Here is a 23239-nt window from a genome sequence, read left to right as displayed (position 1 = left end):
GTATTCAGTGATTTATTTATTAGTACAATTGCAGACTCTAAGGCTGCAATTTTACTGTCCCGCCTGCCATGGGAATCGTACTATGGAAACGTCAGTTGAACTTGGGCGTAAGTTTACAATTTCAGGACAGGCAAAGCTGGAAAATTCTAAGTTTTCACTGGGGAAGGGAATTCTAGCTTTGGATAGGCTCCACAACTGGAAACATCTTTCTTTTGTCTTTTAAGATGTCTTTTAAGGAACAGGCTAATGTACAAATACACAATGATGGCACTGGCCAATGACAAAAGCTTACTCCTTGGTTTTGATTTCTGATACACATACAAGTATCTTGCACCGTGACCATGCACAAGCCAGTGCCCTATTTTCCCCAAAGCACTGCAATCATTTCATAGATGTTTACATCACAGGAAGCCATTTAGCGCATTCTATCCGTGCCAGTCAACAATCCCATTTTCTAGTGCTTGGTCCATTGTCCTGGAGGTTATGGTATTACAAGTGAATATCTAAATACTACTTCAATCTGAGTTTTTGACTCAAAATACCCTTTCAGGCAGTGAATTCCTGACTCCTACCAGCCTCTGGGTGAAGTTTTTTCCCTCAACGCACCTCTTTGCTTACATCTATGCCCCCTAGTTAGATTCCTCTACTAATTGAAAAAGTACCTTTCTGTTCACCCCATGTGTGTTCCTCAATCTTATAAACTTCTATCAGGTCCCCCTCAAACTTTGCTGCTCCAAGGAAAACAGTCCCAGTCTATCCCATACTTTCTCTCAGCTCAGACCTTCCAGCCCAGGCAGAATCTTAATAAATCTCCTCTGTACCTTCTCCAGTGCAATCAAATCCTTCATATGTGGTGACCGTAACTGCAAGCAGTACTCCAACTGTGGCCTAACTAGCATTTTATACAGTTCCAGCATGAACCTGGGTCAAACAAAATAATTTGAACAAAACCTGTAAAGACAAAAATCATCTAGCTCTTGTGAATGCTTATCCTGTGTTTAACTATGAATTAAATGTGGCCACTGAGCTTTCAAGGTACAGCTTATAAAAATATATGTTCTATGAACCACAAATCAAGGCTCACTGAATATTTGAAAATCAATTCAAACAATCTTACAGTACTCAAAATCCAGAGCATTGTTTTCCCCAGTCTGGAATAAGATTTTCTAATAGTTTACTCAGTCCATGAAAAATGGTGAGCTTTTAAAAAACATCTGGGAATGCAAATAGTGGAGGAAAGCAAAAAAAAACCACACCTAAATAAAAGAATTCACACATGGGTTTTTCAGATGTTTATTATTTTCATGTGTTCTGGGTAAGGTTCAACAGCTCAAAAACAAAGTTTATAGTATGTCTTAACATGAGGTTACACCAGAATGTACAAAATGCATCTTACTGCCTGTGTAGGCAGTATCACCAAGATCCAAGTGACACATCTAGTTTAGAGGGGAAAAGAGACAGATCAAATGTATTACACAGTTGGAAATCCTAGCTCAAAAAAACATATCCAGGGGAAATATCCAGTGGGTATCTCATAATATTAGTCAACCACAATCCTAAAGCAAGGAATTAGACAAATTATAATTTTGTATGAAAACATGTGGGAAAATGATAGAAAGACATCAGGTCAATCAGCATCTCTAAAGCAAATATGGGCCAATATTTCAGCTACAGGACTCATTCACACTTTAGTTTCAAGTATTCCTATTTAATTACTTTCTAATCATACACATTTACGGTGCATTCATACTGCAGTTTTATGCCAATGCCATGTGGTTTCAATACAAATGTAACAGTATAATTTAGAGTGAGTTGCTGATTTGATTTTTAAACAAATCACACTGCTTAAAATTTTGCCAGTTGCAACATAAACTAGAAAATCGAGAATACCCAAATAAATCTACATATTTTTGTATCAGACGTTATTGTAATACTCTAGAACAGGCGTTTTAAAAATTCCGGTGATAATCTAGCAATAAATCATTCTCTCAAACAAGCATCCATGCGAAGCTAGAATCAAAATTACATTTTCAGGTCCGAATTTCAAATCAAATGGAGAAAAGTTTACAAATGTCATTTTCCACTTGTTTGATTACAGGGAAGACAGAAATAGTGTAACTCAATGCCACTGGTCCAGCAACAAATTGTAGTCAAAAGCCGAAAGTATTTTTTGGCAGGCCTGCACCTCCATTTCAAAATGTCTATGGCTTAACATTTGGTGGATTTCACATAAAATCATCAGAGTCATAACCACAATCCTAAACAAAGACGAAAAAAAGGAATTAGACAAATGATAACATTCCACAAACACATGCTGGATGACAGTTCCAGAGTCAAATGGCAGAAATGGAGGTGGCAATAGGGATAGGGATCGAGAAATACAACTCAGTTTTCCAAAAACTATAGCAAATGATACTTCTAGTGTACTAGGGAATACACAGTGAAACAAAAATGGTCTGGAATTAATAAATACAGCACCACATCAATGTAAAAGTTGTAGAACTGGTGCTGTGTTGAAACAGAGGCAAGATGAAGGGATGCTTATAAAAGATAACCTAGATAATTTTCATTCCTAAATAAGCATTCATCTCAGTAGATATAACTTTTAGTTACTAATCGTGGCTCAATGGTAGTGTTTACCTCCAAGGCAGAAGTTTTTGATTCGAGTCTTAAGCACAAAATCTAGGCTGACACTTCAGTATGTGGTATTAGTGACATTGTCTTTTGAGTGAGATGCTAAACTGCCTTTGTCCTCTCAGACTGACAAAGATCTGTAACGTTATTTAAAGAACAGCAGGGAAGTTCTTTCAGGTGTCTTGGTCAACATTTATCCCTCAATTAACATCACTAAAATATGATGCGGCAATGCCAACATTGGACTGGGGTGGGCACAATAAGAAGTCTCAGAACACCAAGTCCAACAGGTTTATTTGGTAGCACAAGCTTTCAGAGTGCTGCTTCTTCATCAGGTGAGTGGAGAGTTGGGTTCACAAATAGGGCATATGACTAAAATACGTTACCTGACCATTATCATATTGCTTTTGTGGGACCTTGTTACGTACAAATTTCTGACACATTACACTTCAAAAGGTCACACTTTAAGTGGTTATAAACCAATGCAGCAGCAGTCTTTCACCCTGAAAATTGTTGATGTGATGCTACATTTGTCAATTTTATCCTAGGGAAATAATATTTTGACACCCATTCTATCAAGGATCGAGTTGCACTTCAAAAAGGAAATAGATCAAAGTCATCTTCAGAATAAAAAATTCATTTGGACCTTGTGGTTCATTCTGTAAATTGGTGATGCAGGCATTGCCAATTTATTTACTTTAAATAAACATACCCTAATGGGTCAGAGAGCAAATATAACACCTGGTTTGCTATTTAAAATGTCGCAGATTGTATCCCTTCTCAGTGATATGTTAGCTGATCTCACTCAACGAGATGGAGGTGCGGGAGGCTCACGCGGACGGGGAGTGTGTGGACTCCGGGCGGGCGGTTGCCCGGGCCAGGAGTCGGGCCTGGGTCCCTGGCGCTGTGGGGCGGCGGTGCCGGCCGCTGTGCTGTCCCATGGTGTTGAACTTCTTGAGTGTTGTTGGAGCTGCACTCGTCCAGGCGGGTGGGGAGTGTTCCGTCGCGCTCCTGACTTGTGCCTTGTAGATGGTGGACGGGATCTGGAGGAGTCAGGAGGTGGGTTGCTCATTGCAGGATTCCTGGGCTTTGACCTGCTCTTGTGGTCATAATATTTATATGGCGAGTCCAGTTCAGTTTCTGGTCAATGCTAACCCTCAGGGTGTTGACAGTAGGGGGATTCTGAGATGGTAATCTTGTATCTACAGGTGATTCGGTCCGCCTTGTTGTCCAACAGGGGCATACATGTGGTGGGTTGTGCGAGGGCTGCTCTTGGATGTTGTTTCAAGAGTTGCCTAGTGCTTCACGTTGTTAGTGTACGCTTAAACTGGACCAGATGCTGGGCAACACGACAGGTCAGTGACTATCACTGTTTACTATGCAGATACATGGATTTGGGCCGGTGTCTGTGGGAGTTTGTGCATTCTCCCTGTGCTTGCGTGGGTTTTCTCCGGGTGCTCTGGTTTCCTCCCACACCCCAAAGATGTGCTCTTAGGCTGATTGGTGTAACAAATTGTCCCTAAATTAGTCTCCCCTCAATCTGGTTTCCAATGTGGAGTGCCATAAACGTAGACAAGGGTCATGGGTAGAGGAGGGCACTCAAAATGTTAAAATGGCAGCGCGGGCTCATTGGGCCAAAAGGCCTGTTTCCCGTGCTGTGTTCTTCTTTGTCCTTTGTCTTTGACTAATAGCCTCAGTGATGGCTGTAAGAATATGGGCTTGCATTTTTTTTTCTTTGTACTATGAAATTTAGGTACTGTTCTTCATAAATGTTTGCATGGGCTTCTGGTAAGCAAAGATATCCTTAATCATTGCATCTTTATTTCCATCCAACTTAAATTAATGCAAACAGTTTTTCAAATAGCAGCAATTGATTGAATGAAGCTAGACACTTAGAGAAATGGCAAGTTAGAACATTTCGGAATGATTAAATGGAACGAAAAAGTTTAAAATGATGATTAAATTGTACATTTTAATCAAAAGACAGGAAAAGAGTTTGATTGCTTTGCTAAATTCTTCTTGTAACTGCATTATTAAAGGTTTAACAAAGAATAATTTAAATTAAAAATCATCTGCATGCTTTGTAGTTCAGGATGTAGTTATTGTGTATCAATGGTCTATTGATGTAACTGTGAGTGGTGTATCAATCATATTGCGCTACGAAGTGGATGCAGTAACCTGCATCTTGGTTGCTCGGGAGAGTAAAGATGTTGTGTGACTTAAGTATTGTATTAATTAATAAATCCTCTTAATTTATTACATTAAAACCACTGTCTGCCAACTTTTTGTATAGTCAAGTAATTTACAGAATTTTAAATCATACTGGGCATTGGAAGTCAGCTTAGCTCCTGTACTGTTCAGTAATCCTGCTGGAAAGAGTACAGGGATTCACATGTGTTGGATATGGACAAGATTGTGTGTATTGGCTGAATAGTTCACCAATTAGAACAATCTGGATTCAAATGAAGAATAACCATTTGGGAACATGTATCAGACGTGTATGTCTACTGAACTGTAATTCTGTCTTCTGAAAGAGGACAGGAAAATGTTGGAGAAACACATCTTCTGACCAAATTAACAGCAAGCAATAGAGGAACAGGATTTTTGGGCCATGGTGATTGACACTGTAGTCAATTGTAATTATATTTCCTTACCTGATTGCTGCTCATGTTTTCAGACTTCATAAGTGCAGAATAGCACCTAAGGAGTTAATACAAACAAGTTAAACTTGGTTGGATGCCTTCCAACATTACAGAATGTTGCCTTTTTCACAGTCTAGCACCTTATCCTCTGCTGAAGTGGTTAGTTCCACGACTTTTCTCCAACTCAGTTATGTGTTCCATTTCATATCCCAGAATGTAATCAGAAAACATTATCCTGTTGGACCATGAATGTAATGACTCAGAGCATTTTCAACTATGATCACATACAATGACTTTTATTCCAGCTTATCTCCAGATAGTTCAAGCTACCCATTCTTATCGCCCTGCTTTCTTGGGCTGTCTATAAAATCTCTCAACCAACCATTTAGAATTATTCAATTTGTATTGCAAACCAACTATTTCACTTTTTGTTCCTCAACTTAATTATAATTGTATACATGTATAGTATATAATACATAGTATCCTTTATAGTCATTACTGCTTTTAACTTAATTTTATTCACTTCCATTTGGTATTTTATTTCTGTCTTAGCCTTGCCCAGCCTTTTCTTTTTTTCTCCATATTATTTTCTTCAACATTAGTTTAAACCTCACCCAACAGTATTAGTTACTCTCCCAGTAAAGATATTGTTTTGAATTATTTTCCCAGAAGAAACCATAGTTAATAACATTTAGTCTGAAATCAAGAATGGTAAGCTTAGTATGCACTACAAGTTCTTTCATACATGAAATAAATTGATTCTTCACAATCACAACAACTTGCATTTATATAGGGCCTTTAATATAGCAAAACATCCCAAAGTGCTTCACAGGGACATAAAGCAAAATGTGACACTGAACCATGAAAGAAGATTTTAGGACAGATGGCCAAAATCTTGGCTAAAGGAGGTAGTTTAAGGATCATCTTGAAGAAAGGAAAGGGAAGTAGAAAGGCAAAGAGGTTTAGCAAGGAAATTCCAGAGTTTAGAGCCATGGCAGTTGAAAGCAAGACGACAAATGGAAAAGATCTCAAAAGATTATGGGCTGAAGGAGATTACAAAAGATAGGAAGTGGTGACTCCATGTAGGGAGCCAATGTAGGCCAGCAAAACAGTGCTTTCAGATTGACAAGACTGGACACTAGCAAGAGCAAGGCAAAGGTTTTAGACCTGAGGGAAGAAACTGGGAAGTTCACTAAGAGAATGTTGAAATACACATGTGGATGAACTGAGGTAGGGGCAAAACTGGGCGACCTTACAAAAGTGGAAATAAACAATCTTAATGGTGGGTGAATATATGTTGTCAGCACCGAGGTTGTGAATAGTCCAGTTCAAAGTTAGCCTGTTATTGGGGGAGGGCTGAAGTTTTGGAGGAGAATCAAATACAATAAGCTTCCCAATATTTAACTGGGGGGAATTTCTGCTCATCCAGTATTGGATGTCAGTTAAACAGTCTGATAATTTAGAGACAGTGGAAGAATTGAAACAAATAGCGATGCGGTAGATCTGGGTATCATTGGTGTACATGTGAAAAGCCAACATTGCATTGGGGAATGGTGTGTGGGTGGGCACCAAGGATTAGGAGATCAGAGGTAGCGAAACAATGCAGGAGATGAAAGAGAAGCCATTGTGGGTGAAATACTGGCTAGAATTAGGTAGATCAGAATGAAATCAGGTGAATGCAGTCCAATTTGAAAACGTGGTGGAAGGCATACCCCTACCTATGTCAAAGGAGATGAGATGGAAATAGTTGAGAGCTTCATGTTTTTAGGTATCCAGATCACCAACCTGTCCTGGACCCCTCTGATGCTGTAGTTAAGAAAGCCCACCAGCCCTTCTACTGTGAGGAAATTCAGGATGTCTGCTACGACTCTCACCAATTTTTACAAATGCACCATAGAAAGCATCCTTTCTGGATGTATTACAGCCTGGCACGGTTCCTGCTCCAACATGACCGCAAGAAACCACAAAGGGTTGCGGACGTACCCAATCCATCGCACAAACTAGCCTCTCATTCACCGATATAAGAACATAAGAAATAGGAGCAGGAGTAGGCCATCTAGCCCCTTGAGCCCACCCCGCCATTCAATAAGATCATGGCTGATCTGAAGTGGCTCAGTTCCACTTTCCCGCTTTCTCCCCATAACCCTTAATTCCCTTGTCTACCAAAAACCTATCTACCCGTGACTTAAATATATTTAGCGAGGTAGCCTCCACCACTTCAACAGGCAGAGAATTCCAGAGATTCACCACCCTTTGAGTGAAGAGGTTCCTCTGATCTAAACCGCAACCCCCCTCCCTTATCTTGAGGCTGTGCCTCTAGACCTGCTAACCTTTCTGAGCAGGAAGAATCTCTCTACCTCTACCCTATCCATCACTTTCATTATCTTATACATCTAAGATCCCCCCTCATCCTTCTAAACTCCAGCAAGTACAGACCCAGCCTATTTAGTCTCTCTTCATAGTCCAACCCCCTCATCTCTGGTATCAGCCTAGTGAACCCCCTCTGCACTCCCTCCAAGGCCAAAATATCCTTGCGCAAGTGCGGCGACCAAAACTGCACACTGTACTCCAGCTGCGACCTCACCAGTGCCCTGTACAGTTGCAGCAAGACCTCCCTACTTTTATATTCTATCCCCCTCGCTATAAAGGCCAGCATTCCATTTGCCTTCTTGATCACCTGCTGCACCTGCAGACTGGGTTTTTGCAACTCATGCACAAGGAACCCCAGGTCCCTCTGCACCATAGCATGCTGCAGCTTTTCGCACTTTAAATAGTAATCCCTCCTACTATTATTTCTGCCAAAATGGATAACCTCACACTTGCTAACATTATACTCCATCTGCCAGGTCCTCACCCACTCACTCAGCCCATCCAGATCTCTCTGCAGACTTTCCACACCCTCCGCACAATTTGCTTTTCCACTCATCTTTGTGTCATCAGCAAATTTCGTTACCCTACACTCAGCCCCCTCCTCCAGATCATCTATATAAATGGTAAATAGCTGAGGCCCCAGCACCGATCCCTGCGGCACTCCACTAGTCACCAACCGCCAATCAGAATAGGACCCATTGATACCAACTCTCTGCCTCCTATTAGGCAACCAATCCTCTATCCACGCTAACACCTTACCCCCAACTCCATGCACCCTAATCTTCTGAAGCAACCTTTTGAGAGGCACCTTATCAAACGCCTTTTGAAAAACTAGAAACACCACATCCACCGGTTCCCCTGTCTACCGCACTAGTCACATCCTCAGAAATCCAATAAATTCGTCAAACACGACTTCCCCTTAACAAATCCATGCTGCGTTTGCTCTATCAAACCATTCCTTTCCAGGTGCCTCGCTATTTCTTCTTTGATGACGGAGTCAAGCATTTTTCCAACTACAGACATTAAACTAACCGGCCTATAATTTCCCTACCTTTTGTCTGCTACCTTTTTTAAACAGCGGCGTAACATTAGCCGTTTTCCAATCTTCCAGCACTTGCCCGGAATTCAGTGAATTTTGGTAAATAATCACTAAGGCATCCACTATCACCTCTGCCATTTCCTTCAGAACCCTGGACTATTGTCTACACTTCCTGCTACTTCGGAAAAGCAGTCAGTATAATCAAGCACCCTGCGCACCCCAGACATACTCTCTTCTGACTTCTTCCATTGGGAAAAAGATCCAGAAGTCTGAGATCACAGATTGAACAACTCAAAACTTCTTTCCTGCTGCCACCAATCTTTCTGCACCTTCTCCTTTACTTCTCCCCCCACGTTCTCTATGAACGATTTGCTTTGTCCAAATAGCACATAAGAAACAATACTTTTCACTGTGTACCAATATATGTGACAATAATAAATCCAATCACCTAACTGGACAATAGCACTAACAGTGGGGATGTGCTGGAGGAAAAAAAGTATTATCCACAGGAAAAATAAACTTTTGTTTCTTCAAAGCAATTTTGGATGGGAAAGGCATTGATCAAACGTTTAAAAAAATAAGCAGCAATTGGAGAAGGCACGTGCTCTCTATCATGCCCATACAAACCTAAGATCTTCAATTTCTTTTCTCTTCTTCATTTCCTCCTTTTCCTTTCGCTTCATCTCTTGAATCTGCGCTTTTCTCTCATTCTGTTCTTCTCTGTTTCTGGATTCTTTTTCTGCTGCCAAATCTGGGAATCGCTCGTCTTTGGTTTTCTCCAACCGGTTTAAAATTTCATTTATTTTTTTCTCTACTGTAATCATCTTCACCTAAAAAAGTGCAAATGACCAAAATTAGTAACTCCTCTGAAGATAACACCAAGTTGCTCCATACAGTCACCATTCATGGGCTATGCAATTATTAGGCAAGTGAACCTTCAGAGAATGCGATCTTTCCAACTATTCATGCCACACTCCTACTGGAGAGAGGTTGGAGAATTTGGCACCCAGTCAAATTTCCCTTCACTGCAGCGGGATGGGAAAATCCCGCCATATGAATGGTGGTAACAATCCAACCAAATTGTTCCTTTTAAACTCTATTTTATTTCAAGCCCATTGTACTTTAATTATTCAATGCAGAATTCAAGACCTCAAGTTTATAGATGGAACTTTTAAAAGGAAAAACTACATTTTCATTCAATGCCTCTCTTGACAATCTCCACCAACAGTTCAGTAGTAAACAAAAAAACGAATGTTAGCTCCCGTTGGTTCAGCAGCGAGTGTTGTATTTACCTCTTTTTGTCGATGGAATCCTATTTGTCCTACGTCCATGTCACCAGTCTTCTTCAGGTTAGACCATGAAGTATACACAACATTTATGTTGTTCATTTTGCATCCTATCAAATAGAAAATGTTATTGCTATAAGTATATGTAATTATGATACATAACCATGCTTATTAATATTTTGAAGCAGCAGCAATCTTCCTGGTGACTGGTCCCATTCTCAAGTTCAATAGTTTATACCAACCAAAAACTAGTCTCAAACCAATAAGGGAGGAAATAAACAACCAAATGTTAAAAAGAATAGCACATGATCCTTAATAAATTTTACTGCAGAAAATGTTTTAGCATGTGGCCTTAATCAAAGTGAATTGTGTGACAGACTGTTCAATTATTTCTGTCCCATTAACTACTTCACTAATCAATTCTTACAAGTTCGATGTGATTTTTTTTTTGCAACTAAAGACCTCCTGTTTATTAAGATGATGCAGCCGACATGTATATACATGTCTAAAAAGCATTTGACAAGTATTTCACATTATATATTCGTTGACAGTGCGGATACAGAAGGGTATAATTTCTTTGCTTGCACATGACGACACACAACTTCACAAGACTTCAGCAGGACACAAGACTAGGCAAATGGGCAGTGTTACAAATTCAATTCATTGTGTTCCTGACTAAATTAACAATCTGTGGAGATTGTAACATTTAAGTACAGGATGCTCCAATGCTCATTACACTGGTTTCTCACTTAGTAACAAGGCTTAACGAGCAACACATCCTGAGGCAGTCAGTTTCAGGAAGCAGGTCTGTGCCACAGAAATGAGGATGGGAGCAGGTCCCAGCTATGTTAACAAATTAGAGGAAGGGTTGGGGAGGGCAGACTTTATGGAAAGAGTTGGGGGAAGGTGCCCCTTTGGAGTAGTGGTGTTCTGCGTGGTGTGGTCATAGATCTGGAAGTGTGTTTGTGAGCTAGTGTTTGAATGTACGAACCAGGGAGAAGGAATCTTGGGAAGCAAGTTCGAAACGCTGCAAAGTGGGCTGATGTTAAAGCAATCTGAGTGGGAGCAATTTTAGAGAGAATTCCAAGGAGAGATATTTGAATGTAAAGCTGGGAATCCCTTGCAAGAAAGTTTCAACAAGATTGTTTGATTTGGTGTTCACTGACATCTGATTGGGTTCTTCAGAAATCCACGTACTGTGTCTTGGTTGTATCTGTCACTTACTCTGCAGTGTGGCATATCTGACCAGTTTTCACATGTCCCCACACTTAACTGGAATGTTAAGAGTATAAGATACATATTGTAAATTCTCTTTTTGTTTGTTCAAAACCTGTGGAATCTTGTGGCTTTGATTCAAAAGCACGTGTCTTGAATCTCAATCTTTATCTACTTTAAGTGAAACATTATTGGTCCTCCCAATGCCCTGGGCTCTGGCCAAACATCTTAACATGGCAGATTAAATCGAATGCAGAAAAATGTGAACTGTTATATTTCAGCAAGAAGAATGAGAGTCAATGAGGATTAAGTTTAGGGATTAGAGAGACCTGGGAGTTCACACACACAAATCATTGAAGGTGGCAGAGTAAAATAGCCAGATTGTTAATGTTATAGAGCCCTGGGCTTTAGAAGTAGCTGTACACACACAAAAGCATGGAATTTATGCTAATGATTCATAAAGTACATCATCTAATTCTGAACACCACACACTTTTAAAACAAAGTCAAGACCTTGATGAGCACAAAAAGACTTATTAGAAAGGTACCAAAATGAAGTACTTCCTTACTGTGGAAAGACTAGCGAAGTTGGAGTGGTTCCCACCAGAATTGGTGAATGTTAAGTTCATAAGATATAAGAGCAGAATTAGGCCATTTGGCCCATCTAGTCTGCTCTGCCATTCGATCACGGCTGATATACTCCTCATTCCCATTTTCCTGACTTCTCCTCATAACACTTCAACCCATTACCAACTAAAAATCTGTCTAACTCCTCAAATTCACTCACTGCCCCAGCATCCACCACACTTCGGAGTAGCGAATTCCACAGATTCACAACCTCTGGGAGAAGTAGTTTCTCAACTCTGTTTTGAAATCTGCTACCCTTTATCCTAAGACTATGACTTCTCGTCCTAGAATGCCCCACCAGTGGAGGCATCTGCTCCACATGTACTTTACCACACTTTTTATCCTCTTGAATACTTCAATTTGATCTCCCCTCATTCTAAATTTCAGAGGGTATAGGCCTAAACTGTTCAATCTCTCTTCATATAACAAACTCCTCGTCTCTGGGATCAATCTAGTGAACCTCCTTTGAACTGCCTCCAATGCCACATCTTTCCTCAAATATGGAAATCAAGGTCTGGCCTCACCAATGCCTTGTATAGTTGCCACAATACTTCCTTACTTTTGTATTCTATTCCTTTAGCTACACGTGCACACATTCCATCCACTTTATTATTTGTTGTACCTGCATGATAGCTTTTCGTGACTCATGAACGAGGACACTTCGATTCCTCTGCACCAGAACAGCTCGAAGTCTCTACCCATTTAGGTAACAAGTCACCTTTCCATTTTTGCAACCAAAATACATGGCTTCACTTATCCATGTTAAACTCCTACTGCCACATTTTGGCCCACTCTCCTAACCTTTCTATAGCCATTTGTAAGGTTCTTATTTCCTCATTGCAACTTACTATCCCATCTATTTTTGTGTCATCTGCAAATCTGGGTATACAGCCTTCTTTCACTGTATCCAAATCATTAATATAGATTGTAGACAGCTAGGGCCCAAGGACCGAACCCTGTGGCACCTCACTAATTACTTCTTGCCATCAAGAAAAAAGACATTTATCTCGATTCTGTCTTTTGTCCATCAGCCAGTCACCTATCCAAGCTAATAAATTACCCCTAATCCCATGTGATCTAACCTTGTGTGGCACCTTATCAAATACCCAAACAGGGCAGATCTAATGGAGGTGCTGATAAAACAAAGAGGAGAAATTGCATAACGTCAAGAGGAACAATCATAAAAGGCAGATTTTAAGATAATTGGCAAAAGAACAGGATGGCCAAATTAAAGTTCTTTCAATCCTGAATGCTCGATTTGAAAGGCGGTGGAAACAGATTCAACAGTAACTTTCAAAATGAAGTTGGATATATTCTGTACTTCAGAAGGAACAAAATAGGGCTATGGAGAGTAGAACTAATTGGATAGTTCCTTCACCACCTTCTGTGGTGCATATGGTTTTATCAATGCTGATAGTGAATTTCACACCATCTGTAAATATTTGCCTAAAATCTTGCATGTAATCTTGTATCTTTGCTGTTTTGTTCTAGAGCCCACAATCATTGGCATCAGTATATTTCTATTATGTACTCTGTCCCATCATACCCTACAATCCCCTCCTTTCTCTATTGGGAACAGCTCCACATAATCATTACCTTGAATGCTGTTAGCTTTTACAAGCTGTGCACAGTCTATTAGTACTTCCTTGGGGATGCAATCAATTGCCTGCCCCTAGAACGCAAGAATGAAATCTATTAACACACTTTATACACTTCAACACACTGGAGTAAATTTAATTTGTGATCAAATAAAACAAAATTGAAGCATCTCTCATGTATTGTTATACCTGCTGATCTTTCAAAAGCACAATGCAATTAATTATTTACAACTTTTTTTTATTAATGCACAATCTTTAGAACACACAAGATTTATACTTTTCTGGTAGCCGTTTCCCAGTCTTTTTATTCTTCCAATTCCACTCCACCTGAAGATATCAATTCAGATGGCTCCATACATATCTGCTCCCTTATACAAGCATGCAAGTCAGGAACAGGAGTAGGCCACTTGGCTCCTCATGCCTGTTCCACCGCAAGAGTATAAAATTGGAGAAGTGTTGCAATTGTATAGGGTGCTGGTAAGATCACATCTGGAGTACTGGAGTCCAGTTTTGGTTTGCTTATTTGAAGCAGGATGCGGTGGCTTTGGAGGTGGTTCAGGGGATGAAAGGGTTGACATACAAGGAGTGATTAAACAGTTTGGACTTGTACTCGCTAGAGGTTAGAAGGATGAGAGGGGATCAAGGTATATAAAATACCAAAAAGAATTGACAAGGTAAACATAGACCAAATATGTTTCCCCTTGTGAGGCAATCTAAAACAAGAGGTCACAGGTATAAGTTGAGAGGCGGATTTAAAACTGAGATTAAGACCTACATCTCGCAGAGTGGTGAATTAGTGGAACTTGCTGTCCCATAGTACGGTGGAGTCTGAATCATTAGATGGTTTCAAGAAAGAGATAGATATATTTCTGATAACAAACAGCTTAAAGGGATATGGGGAACAGATGGGGGGGCGGATTTGAGACTATGGGCAGGTCAGTCATGATCTGAATGAATGGTGGAGCAGGGTTGAAGTACTGATTTGCCTACTTCTGCTCTTAATTCCTATGGTCAATATGATGGCCGATCTAATTAACCTTGCCTCCACCTGACAACATTTCAGCCCTTGGCGTATAGATATACTCTATACCCCAAGATATCCCCTAGCAGTATATCTACTTCTGCCTTAAAAGATGTCCAAAGACTCTGTCTCAACCACCTTTTGAGAAAGAGAATTCCAAAGTTTCACAACAAAAAAAACCTCATCTGTTTTTAATGAGTGACCCCATATTTTTAAAATATTGATCCCTAGTTTGAGATTCTCACAAGGAAACTTACTCTCCACATCTGGCCTATCAAGTTTCTCCAGGATCTTATTCCAGCAAATAGAAGCCTAGCCTGTCCAGCCTTTCTGCACAAGAGAACCTGCTGACTCCAGGTATTAATCTAGTAAATCTTCTCTAAACTGCTTCCAAATCACTCACATTTCCTTAAATAAGGAAGCCAGTACTGTCCACAGTATTCCACATGTGGTCTCACCAATGTCCTGTATAACTGAAGCAGTCTCCCTACTCTTGTATTCAAATCCCTCACGATAAACATCAACATTCAATTAGCTTTGCTAATTACTTGTCTCACTTGCACACTAGGCTCATGCACTAAGACACCCAGATCCCTTTGCATCTCAGAGCTCTGCAATCTCTCATCATTCAGATAATATGCTTTTTTAAAAATTTGTCAAAATGGACAATCTCACATTTTCCCCACATTACAGTCCATTTGCTAGATCTTTGCCTGCTCACTTAACCTACTTAGCCTCCTTATGCCCTCTTTACAATTTAGCTTTCATACCTTTGTCATTAACAAAGGTAACAACCATACTATTGGGCCTTCATCCGAATCATTTCTACAAATTGTGAAAAGTTCAAGCCCCAGTACAGACCCCTTTGGCACACCATTAGTCACATCCTGCCAACCAATAAAAGACTACATTTATTCTACCGTGTTACCTCCTACACCACAATTTTTTATTTTTCCCCATTAACTTTTGGTAAGACATCATATCAAATGCCTTCTGAAAATTTAAGTACATGCACGGGTTCCCCTTTATCCACAGCACATGACCCCTTCAAGGAACTCTAATAAATGGGTTCAATACAATTTCTGATTACACTGAATTATCTAAGTGCTATTAATACATCTTTAATAAATAAATTCTAACATTTTCCCTATGACAGATGTTAAGCTAACTAGCCTGTAGTTTCCTGCTTTATTTCTCTTCCCACGCTCAACACTGCCTTTTTGAATCAAGGAGTCACATTAGTAATTTTCCAATCTAATGGAAACTTTCCCAAACTTAGTGAACTTTGGAAAATTGAAACCAAAGTGTCATCCATCTCACTAGCCACTTGACCCGATGCTGAAATCCATCAGGACCCAAGGATTTAATCAATCCGCAATTCCAAACAATTTTCTAAGTTCTTCTCTCCTTTCCAATTCCCGACTCAAATAATGTTTGGATAAAATGATTGAGTGTAAAAAGCGTGTCAATAATTATTAAAATGTAGGAAGTCCCTGCAGTGCTTTCTGATTATACCTTTGCACAAAGGCCACAATATGCCCTAGCTGTCATGAGTCATCAGGAACATGAATTCAAATGGACTTTTCTGTTACAATATCAAGTAGCACTCCCCCAATATCCAAAGCTGTGGTTGAGGTGAATGGCTTCAGTAGAGTAGAAATGAAGCTTCCTGGTTGTCTCTCAGTAATCCATTCCCCCCACCATATCAAAATGTATTTTTAAAATATGAATCAGGAAACAATTCAGGATATAATTCATATCTTACACATGGCACTTACTACAAGTTACCTACACATGATAAATATGCAAGTGATCAGACCATCCTATTTGTGGGGCATAACCCGTGACTTTAAATTTATTACAAATTCAGCCTCAAAATTTGTTTAACATGCTACAGTTAATTTTAAAAGTGATTAAAGCCACTTTAAAGGAAAGGGATCCAATTCAGACAATACCTTGTATAGTCGAAGGTATACATGAGCGGAAGACAACTTATCCACGTGAAACCTAAAAAATAACAATTCCAAGTATACATGTGATAAGCAAAACAGATAATGTATTATGCAGATTCAGAACTGCAAATTTTATCTGCACATTATTAACACAAAGGATCAACAGTACCAAAATAGTGTTGAAAAGAACATTTAATTGTATGTAATTTGGATAAAAGTGCAGAGGACTAACAGAACGATATTAACTGTGACATACCAAACATCTTCTGGCCACCCGTACTTTATTAGGTCTTCATCTGTTTTTAAAAAGAGAATAATAAGCTGAATATTTTAAATTTAGTCTGTTAGCCATCTAAATGATTTAATCCAAATCATTAAATACTACTTAATGTTTAAAAGATAGTGTTGAGTTGTTAATTGCTATTTGATAGATGAATTTCTAAATTCCAAGTCATTCATCACCCTCCCTGTTGGTCATGAAGCAATGAAGGAATCCCTGTTTAATCCTACGAAAGAAACCAGAAATGAGAGACTATTCCAAACAACAGCTGAAATTGTAAAGGAAAAAATCTCTCCCTGAAGAATGTCCTTAGTTCTGGATAGTACAGTGCAGCTAATCATTATTTTATCCAAAAACAGTGGGTCAAGATGTCAAAGTAACTCCATCCACCAACTAAGTGTTTTACATGGCAATTATAGAGATTTCACTGACTCAAGGAACAAAGTAATAGCAACAGTTTACTGATGATACCAAAGGAAGGCATGGCAAATTCTGAGGAATAAACCAGGTAATTGTAGGCAAACATAGGCTAGCTGGGGATAGACATCAAAAATTACAGAAAATCCAAATCAGTGAATTAGTAGGGTATGCAGTACACCTTTCTGATTTAGCAAGTAAGTGATTTGCTTCTCAAAATATGTACCCAATTTGATATAGCGAGCCAAGCTATTTGTCCTTATTTGTCTCCCATGGCAAACTATTCCAAAACTTGATCAGTCTTGCAGTGATGAAATATTTTCTTACATTTTGACAAATTCCTACTCTTATGTACCAAATCTAGTTTGTTAAAATTATATACATAACTGATCCAGTTTTGTTTAAGATGAAAGTGATTAAGTTACTATTTATAAACCATTTGTGGGAGAGTGGGGGAAAGAAAGTAGGCACTTACTTTCATATTTATCCTTTCCCATATATATTGTATATGGTGAAGAAACCACTGCAATAAAATAGAAAATGTAACAGAAAATTAAACATTGAATTAGACAGAATAAAAGGAACAAAAGGGAATCTGGTGAACTGGTGCTGCAACAATAATCTCATGTCAACAAAATGAAGGAGATTGTCATCAACTTCAGGAAGACTAGAGGAGAACATACCCCTGTCCACATCAATGGCTGAAGTGGAAATGATCGAGAGAGCTTCAAGTTTTTAAGTGTCCAGATCACCAACAACCTGTCCTATTCCCTCCATGCTGACACTAGTTAAGAAAGCCCATCAACGCCTCTACTCTCTCAGAAGATTAAAGAAATTTAGCTTGTCAGCTACAACGCTCACCAATTTTTACACATGCACCAAGAAAAGTATTCTGCTTGGTTGTGTCACAGCTTGGTATGGCTCCTGCTCTGCTCAAAACCCCAAGAACCTACAATAGGTTACGAACGTAGCTCAATCCATCACGCAAACCAGCCTTCCATTGACTCTGTCTACACTTGCCACTGCCTCAGCAAAGCAGCCAGCTTAATTAAGTACCCCACGCACCCGGACATTCTCTCTTCCATCACAGAAAAGATACAAAAGTCTGAGGTCACGTACCAATAGACTCAAGAACAGCTTCTTCCCTGCTGCCATCAGACTTTTGAAAAGGACCTATATCACATTAAGTTCATCCTTCTCTACAACTTATGACTGTAACACTACACTCTTTCATTTCCTTCTCTATGATCGGTATGCTTTGTCTGTACAGTGTGCAAGAAACAATACTTTTCGCTGTATACTAATACATGTGACAATAATAAATCAAATAAAAGTAGCAAAATCAATGCACACAAGGCTGTAATTGCAACATTTCCAGGTTTATTATAATCAAGAGTTTAAAGTTTGAATGAACTTTCATCACATGGATTACAGACTCCTATAAGGCAGAAGGAGGCCATTCAACCCATAGAATCTGCACCAACTACAATCCCACACAGGCCCTATCCCCAGAACCCCATGCATTTACCCTTGCTAGTCCCACTGACACTAATGGGCAATTTAGCACGGCTAAACCACCTAAGCCACATAACTTTGGATTGAGGGGGGAAAGTGGACGAAACCCATACAGACATGGGGAAAACGTGCAAACTCCACACAGGCAGTGACCCAAGCTAGTAATCAAACCGAGCCCCTGGCACTGAGAGGCAGCAATACTAACCACTGCACCACATTCATGGGACATGGGCGTCACTGGCTGGCTAGCCAGCATTTATTGCCCATCCCTAGTTGCTCAAGGGCACTTGAGTGTCAACCGCTTTGCTGTGGCTCTGGATGGCAGCTTTCCTTTCCTGAAGTACATTCGTGAACCAGATGGATTTTTCTGACAATTGACAATGGTTTCACAGTCATCAATAGATTTTTAATTCCAGATATTTTAAATATATTTTTGGTGGGATTCCAACCCAGGTCCCAGGATATTAGCTAAATTCCTGGAATAATGGTTTAGTGCTATTACCACTCGGCCATCGCCTCCCTATAATCTGTTGATTATTTCATCCATTCTTGTTTTCCTTTATGTCATGAGTATTCGTCTGATAGATTAGGGACTAGATGGATATTTCATTTCATTGATTAATAGAACAGTGCTAGTAATGTACTATAAAGAGACCAAGACAAAAAATTAATGAGTGTTTAATTATTTTCACTCTATCTGAAGGCGCTCACCCTGTGCTCAATGTCCCCCCCACAGTGCATGCAATGAACTGTTTTGGTGAAGTTGGCTGAAACAGTGGAGAGAACACCCCTACCCCCACTCCTTGAAATAGTGCCACGTTACCTTTACATCTATCTGAATGGTTTACTATTTCATCTGACAATGCAAAACTCCATTAATACAGTAATGGAAATCAGTAAGTTGGCCTATTTCTCTGGAGTTTAGTAGAATGAGACGGGATCTCTTTGAAAGATAATATTCTGATGGGGTTAATAGGATAGATACTGGCTGTGGAATCCCTGAAGAAATGTAGCCATATCTGCAAATAATGAGCTGAGGTGAGGAGAAATTGCTTCACTCAAAGAGTTATGAATCTTTGGAATTTTTTACCCCAGAGACATGTGGACATTCCATCATTGAATACATTTAAGGCTAGGGTTGACATATTTGGGTCCATCAGAGAATTGAGGGATATGGGCAGCTGGTGAAAAAGTGGAGCTGAAGCCCAAGATTGGCCAACATTGCACTGAATGGCGAAGCAGGTTCAACAGGTCACGTGGTCTACACTGCTCCTCTTTCTTGTGACCGCAATAACTTGGCACTCAGCTCTCTGGGATACAGAATTCTAAAGATTTGCAACTCTTTTGATTTGATTTGTATACAGTGAAAAGTATTGTTTCTTGTGCGCTATACAGACAAAGCATGCCATTCATACAGAACGAAATGAGAGGATGCAGCACATAGCCCTTTTTCATTTTAGTACAGGAGGTCGAAGGGATCTGGGCTTCAATATCATACTTTGTAGAAAAACATAAATAAACTATTTTAAAAATTACAAGATTAAAAACGTATCAAACGTGTACCTGTTTACTCTTGACCCTTTGGCCACAAGTCACCCTGATGTTATTTTACACAGACGTTTCTATCCCAAACACACATGTTCCTTGTGTTCCCATTGTTAATTACAATCAAATATCTATGTTGACCTGCACCCACTATTCAGCTAATCCTGAAAATACATAATACCCTCACTTTTGAAAAATAAAAACAAAGTCCTAGAAAAACTCAGCAGGACTGGCAGTATCTGTAGAGAAAGTCATTTAGGACTCAAAATGGTAACTTTGTTCAGATCTTCAGTATCTGCAGTATTTTGTTTTTATTTCTTATAACTTGATTCTTTACAAGTTATATAACTATTTAAACTGAAGCAGTGTGCAATTCAACCAGTGTTATCTCCACAAAGCAAGCTCAAATGTTTACACTTCTTATACCACTTTAGTCTTTCAAATTATCTGGTTACATTACACATTAATTCTTACAAAACATATGAGGAATAAATATTCAACTTTTTAAAAACTTTGCACGTGAAATTGTGAATAAGAATTTAATGTTTGCTACTTTTCCTGATGAATTTGCACGTGTATATATAAAGCGTCCTACACAAGGGGAAAAGTTAGATAGGAAACATGATGGCAAAAATAAAAGCAAATTACTGCAGATGCTGGAATCTGAAACCAAACAAGAAAGTGCTGGAAAATTTCAGCAGGTCTGGCAGCATCTGTGAGGAGAGAAAAGAGCTGACATTGACAAAGAGTCATTTGGACTTGCAACGGGTCACCTGGACTTAGAACATAAGAAATAGGAGCAGGAGTAGGCCATCTAGCCCCTCGAGCCTGCCCCGCCATTCAATAAGATCATAGCTGATCTGTCGTGGCTCAGTTCCACTTTCCCGCCCTCTCTCCATAACCCCTAATCCCCTCTCTTATCAAAAACCCATCAACCTGCGTCTTAAAAATATTTAGCGAGGCAGCCTCCACCACTTCAACGGGCAGAGAATTCCAGAGATTCACCACCCTTTGAGTGAAGAAGTTGCTCCTCAACTCCGTTCTAAACCACCCCCCCTTTATCTTGAGGCTGTGCCCCCTAGTCTTACTGTCTTTTCTGAGCGGGAAGAGTCTCTCCACCTCTATCCTATCCATCCCATTCATCATCTTATACGTCTCAATGAGATCTCCCCTCATTCTTCTAAACTCTAACGAGTACAAGCCTAGTTTATTCAGCCTCTCCTCATAGCTCAACCCCCTCAACTCCGGCATCAGCCTAGTAAACCTCCTCTGCACTCCCTCCAAGGCCAAAATATCTTTGCGCAGGTGCGGCGCTCAAAACTGCACACAGTACTCCAGCTGCGGCCTCACCAATGCCCTATACAGCTGCAGCAAGACCTCCCTACTTTTATATTCAATCTCCCTCGCTATGAAGGCCAGCATCCCATTCGCCTTCCTGACCACCTGCTGCATCTGCAAGCTGGGTTTTTGCGACTCATGCACAAGGACCCCGAGGTCCCTCTGCACCGTCGCCTGCTGCAGTTTTTTGCCACGTAAGTAATAGTCCTTCCTACCATTACTCCTACCAAAGTGGACCACCTCACACTTGCCAACATTAAATTCCATTTGCCATTTCCTGGCCCATTCGCCCAGCCTATCTAGATCCTTCTGCAGACTCTCCACACCCTCCGCACAATTTGCCGTCCCCCCAATCTTGGTGTCATCAGCAAATTTCGACACCCTACACTCAGTTCCCTCCTCCAGATCATCTATATAAATGGTAAAAATCTGATAAATGATAGCAAAGGCCTGATGGGAATAACTCCATAATCAGAGGTCCAAAATGGCTATTCAAAGCTTGAACACAGATGGAAATTACAGGGGATAACAAAAGAGCCAGCTTAGTTTAGTTTACTACCATTGGATACATTCAAATAAAAATATTCCTTGGAGGGGGAGGGGATTCCAAAACCATTCATCAGGGACAGGGAAATGAGGGCAGCACAGAGGCTAGCTTTACAATGCCAGGGACTTGGGTTCAATTCCCAGCTTGGGTGACTGTGCAAAGTTTGCCCGTTCTCCCCTTGTCTGCATGGGTTTCCTCTGGGGAGTTTCCTCCCACAGTCTGAAAGTCGTGCTTCGGCCATCCTAAATTCACGCCCGAGTGCGGCGACTAGGGGATTTTCATTCAAGTATTAATGTAAGCCTTACTTGTGACACTAATAAATAAATTTTACTGTTGAATACTTCCAAATAAAAGTATTCTAGGTTGGGGGGGGGGGGGGGGAAAGGTGGGGAACGGCTATTCCCAATCCGTTACACTGAGAGGGATTGAGCTAACGTCGTTATCAGGTGTTTTGATTCTGACAAAAGTCACCGACACTGAAATGTTAACTCTTGTCACTTTCTCCACAGATGTCGCCCGACCTGCTGAGTATTCCCTACATGTCGGTTTTCATGTCACCTTCCCAGCATTTTGCTTTCCCGCACATGAACTGTGTTCATCGAGAAGACCAGTAAGAATAATCATAGGATCGCAAGCCACGAGAAAACAATCCGTTAGCAGATTGAGTCCAAAAGCAAACACAATTCCACTGAATGAGGAGAGAAGTTGTTGGGAAGCGGACTAGGCCGAGCTCCAGACCGAGTCCCTCCCCAGTGGGTGACAATACAGGTGTCCTGAACCGCTTGCCAAACACAGACAAAACCAGCAGCCGTCTCCAGCGGGTACGGGCCGCTCTACTTACCGTTGCTGGTGAAGTAGTAAACCATCCTGCCGCAGCTCAGGCCTCAGGCCGGACCGGGAACTCAATGGCGGAGGGAGCCGGCTGCCGCCCACGTGATCACTGCAGGCTGCTCTCTGGGAGCCCGGGTTACAATCTGCACACACGATTCAAGAGGGAGGAAATAAAACAACGTAGCAAAACCACAGCCCTGTCAGCCCGATTCCTTGCAATTATTAATATGCATCGATGCCCGTGGTACTCATAATCGATTTTTTTTTGTTTTGGTCAACAGTCCAGTTGATCGAACGCACAGCACATCCGATGTTAACCTTTCATTTCTGGTGCCAGGACTTTAACTTCCTCAGTCTCCTCCCAACATCAATTCAAAACCTTT

The 23239-nt window shown here is 40.4% G+C and overlaps 1 protein-coding gene across 1 annotated transcript; it reads right to left on the bottom strand.

Annotated features, from left to right (window-relative positions):
• Window positions 1-1277: 1277 nt before the first annotated feature.
• Window positions 1278-23112, bottom strand: ccdc25 (coiled-coil domain containing 25). Its single transcript, XM_080192618.1, has 9 exons — window positions 22867-23112; window positions 17556-17603; window positions 16640-16679; window positions 16387-16438; window positions 13409-13484; window positions 9978-10081; window positions 9313-9515; window positions 5289-5334; window positions 1278-2258 (listed from the first exon to the last, which is right to left on the bottom strand). The coding sequence occupies exons 1-9, from the start codon at window positions 22889-22891 to the stop codon at window positions 2226-2228; spliced, it is 627 nt and encodes a 208-aa protein (XP_080048744.1). The 5' UTR covers window positions 22892-23112; the 3' UTR covers window positions 1278-2225.
• Window positions 23113-23239: the final 127 nt, after the last annotated feature.

The sequence above is a fragment of the Carcharhinus amblyrhynchos genome, chromosome 7 (genome assembly GCF_965287045.1).
Source record: "Carcharhinus amblyrhynchos chromosome 7, sCarAmb.v2.hapA, whole genome shotgun sequence".
Taxonomy (NCBI): Eukaryota; Metazoa; Chordata; class Chondrichthyes; order Carcharhiniformes; family Carcharhinidae; genus Carcharhinus; species Carcharhinus amblyrhynchos.
The sequence above is the reverse complement of the archived record's forward strand: the minus strand, read 5'-3'. Positions and strand labels throughout refer to the sequence as shown.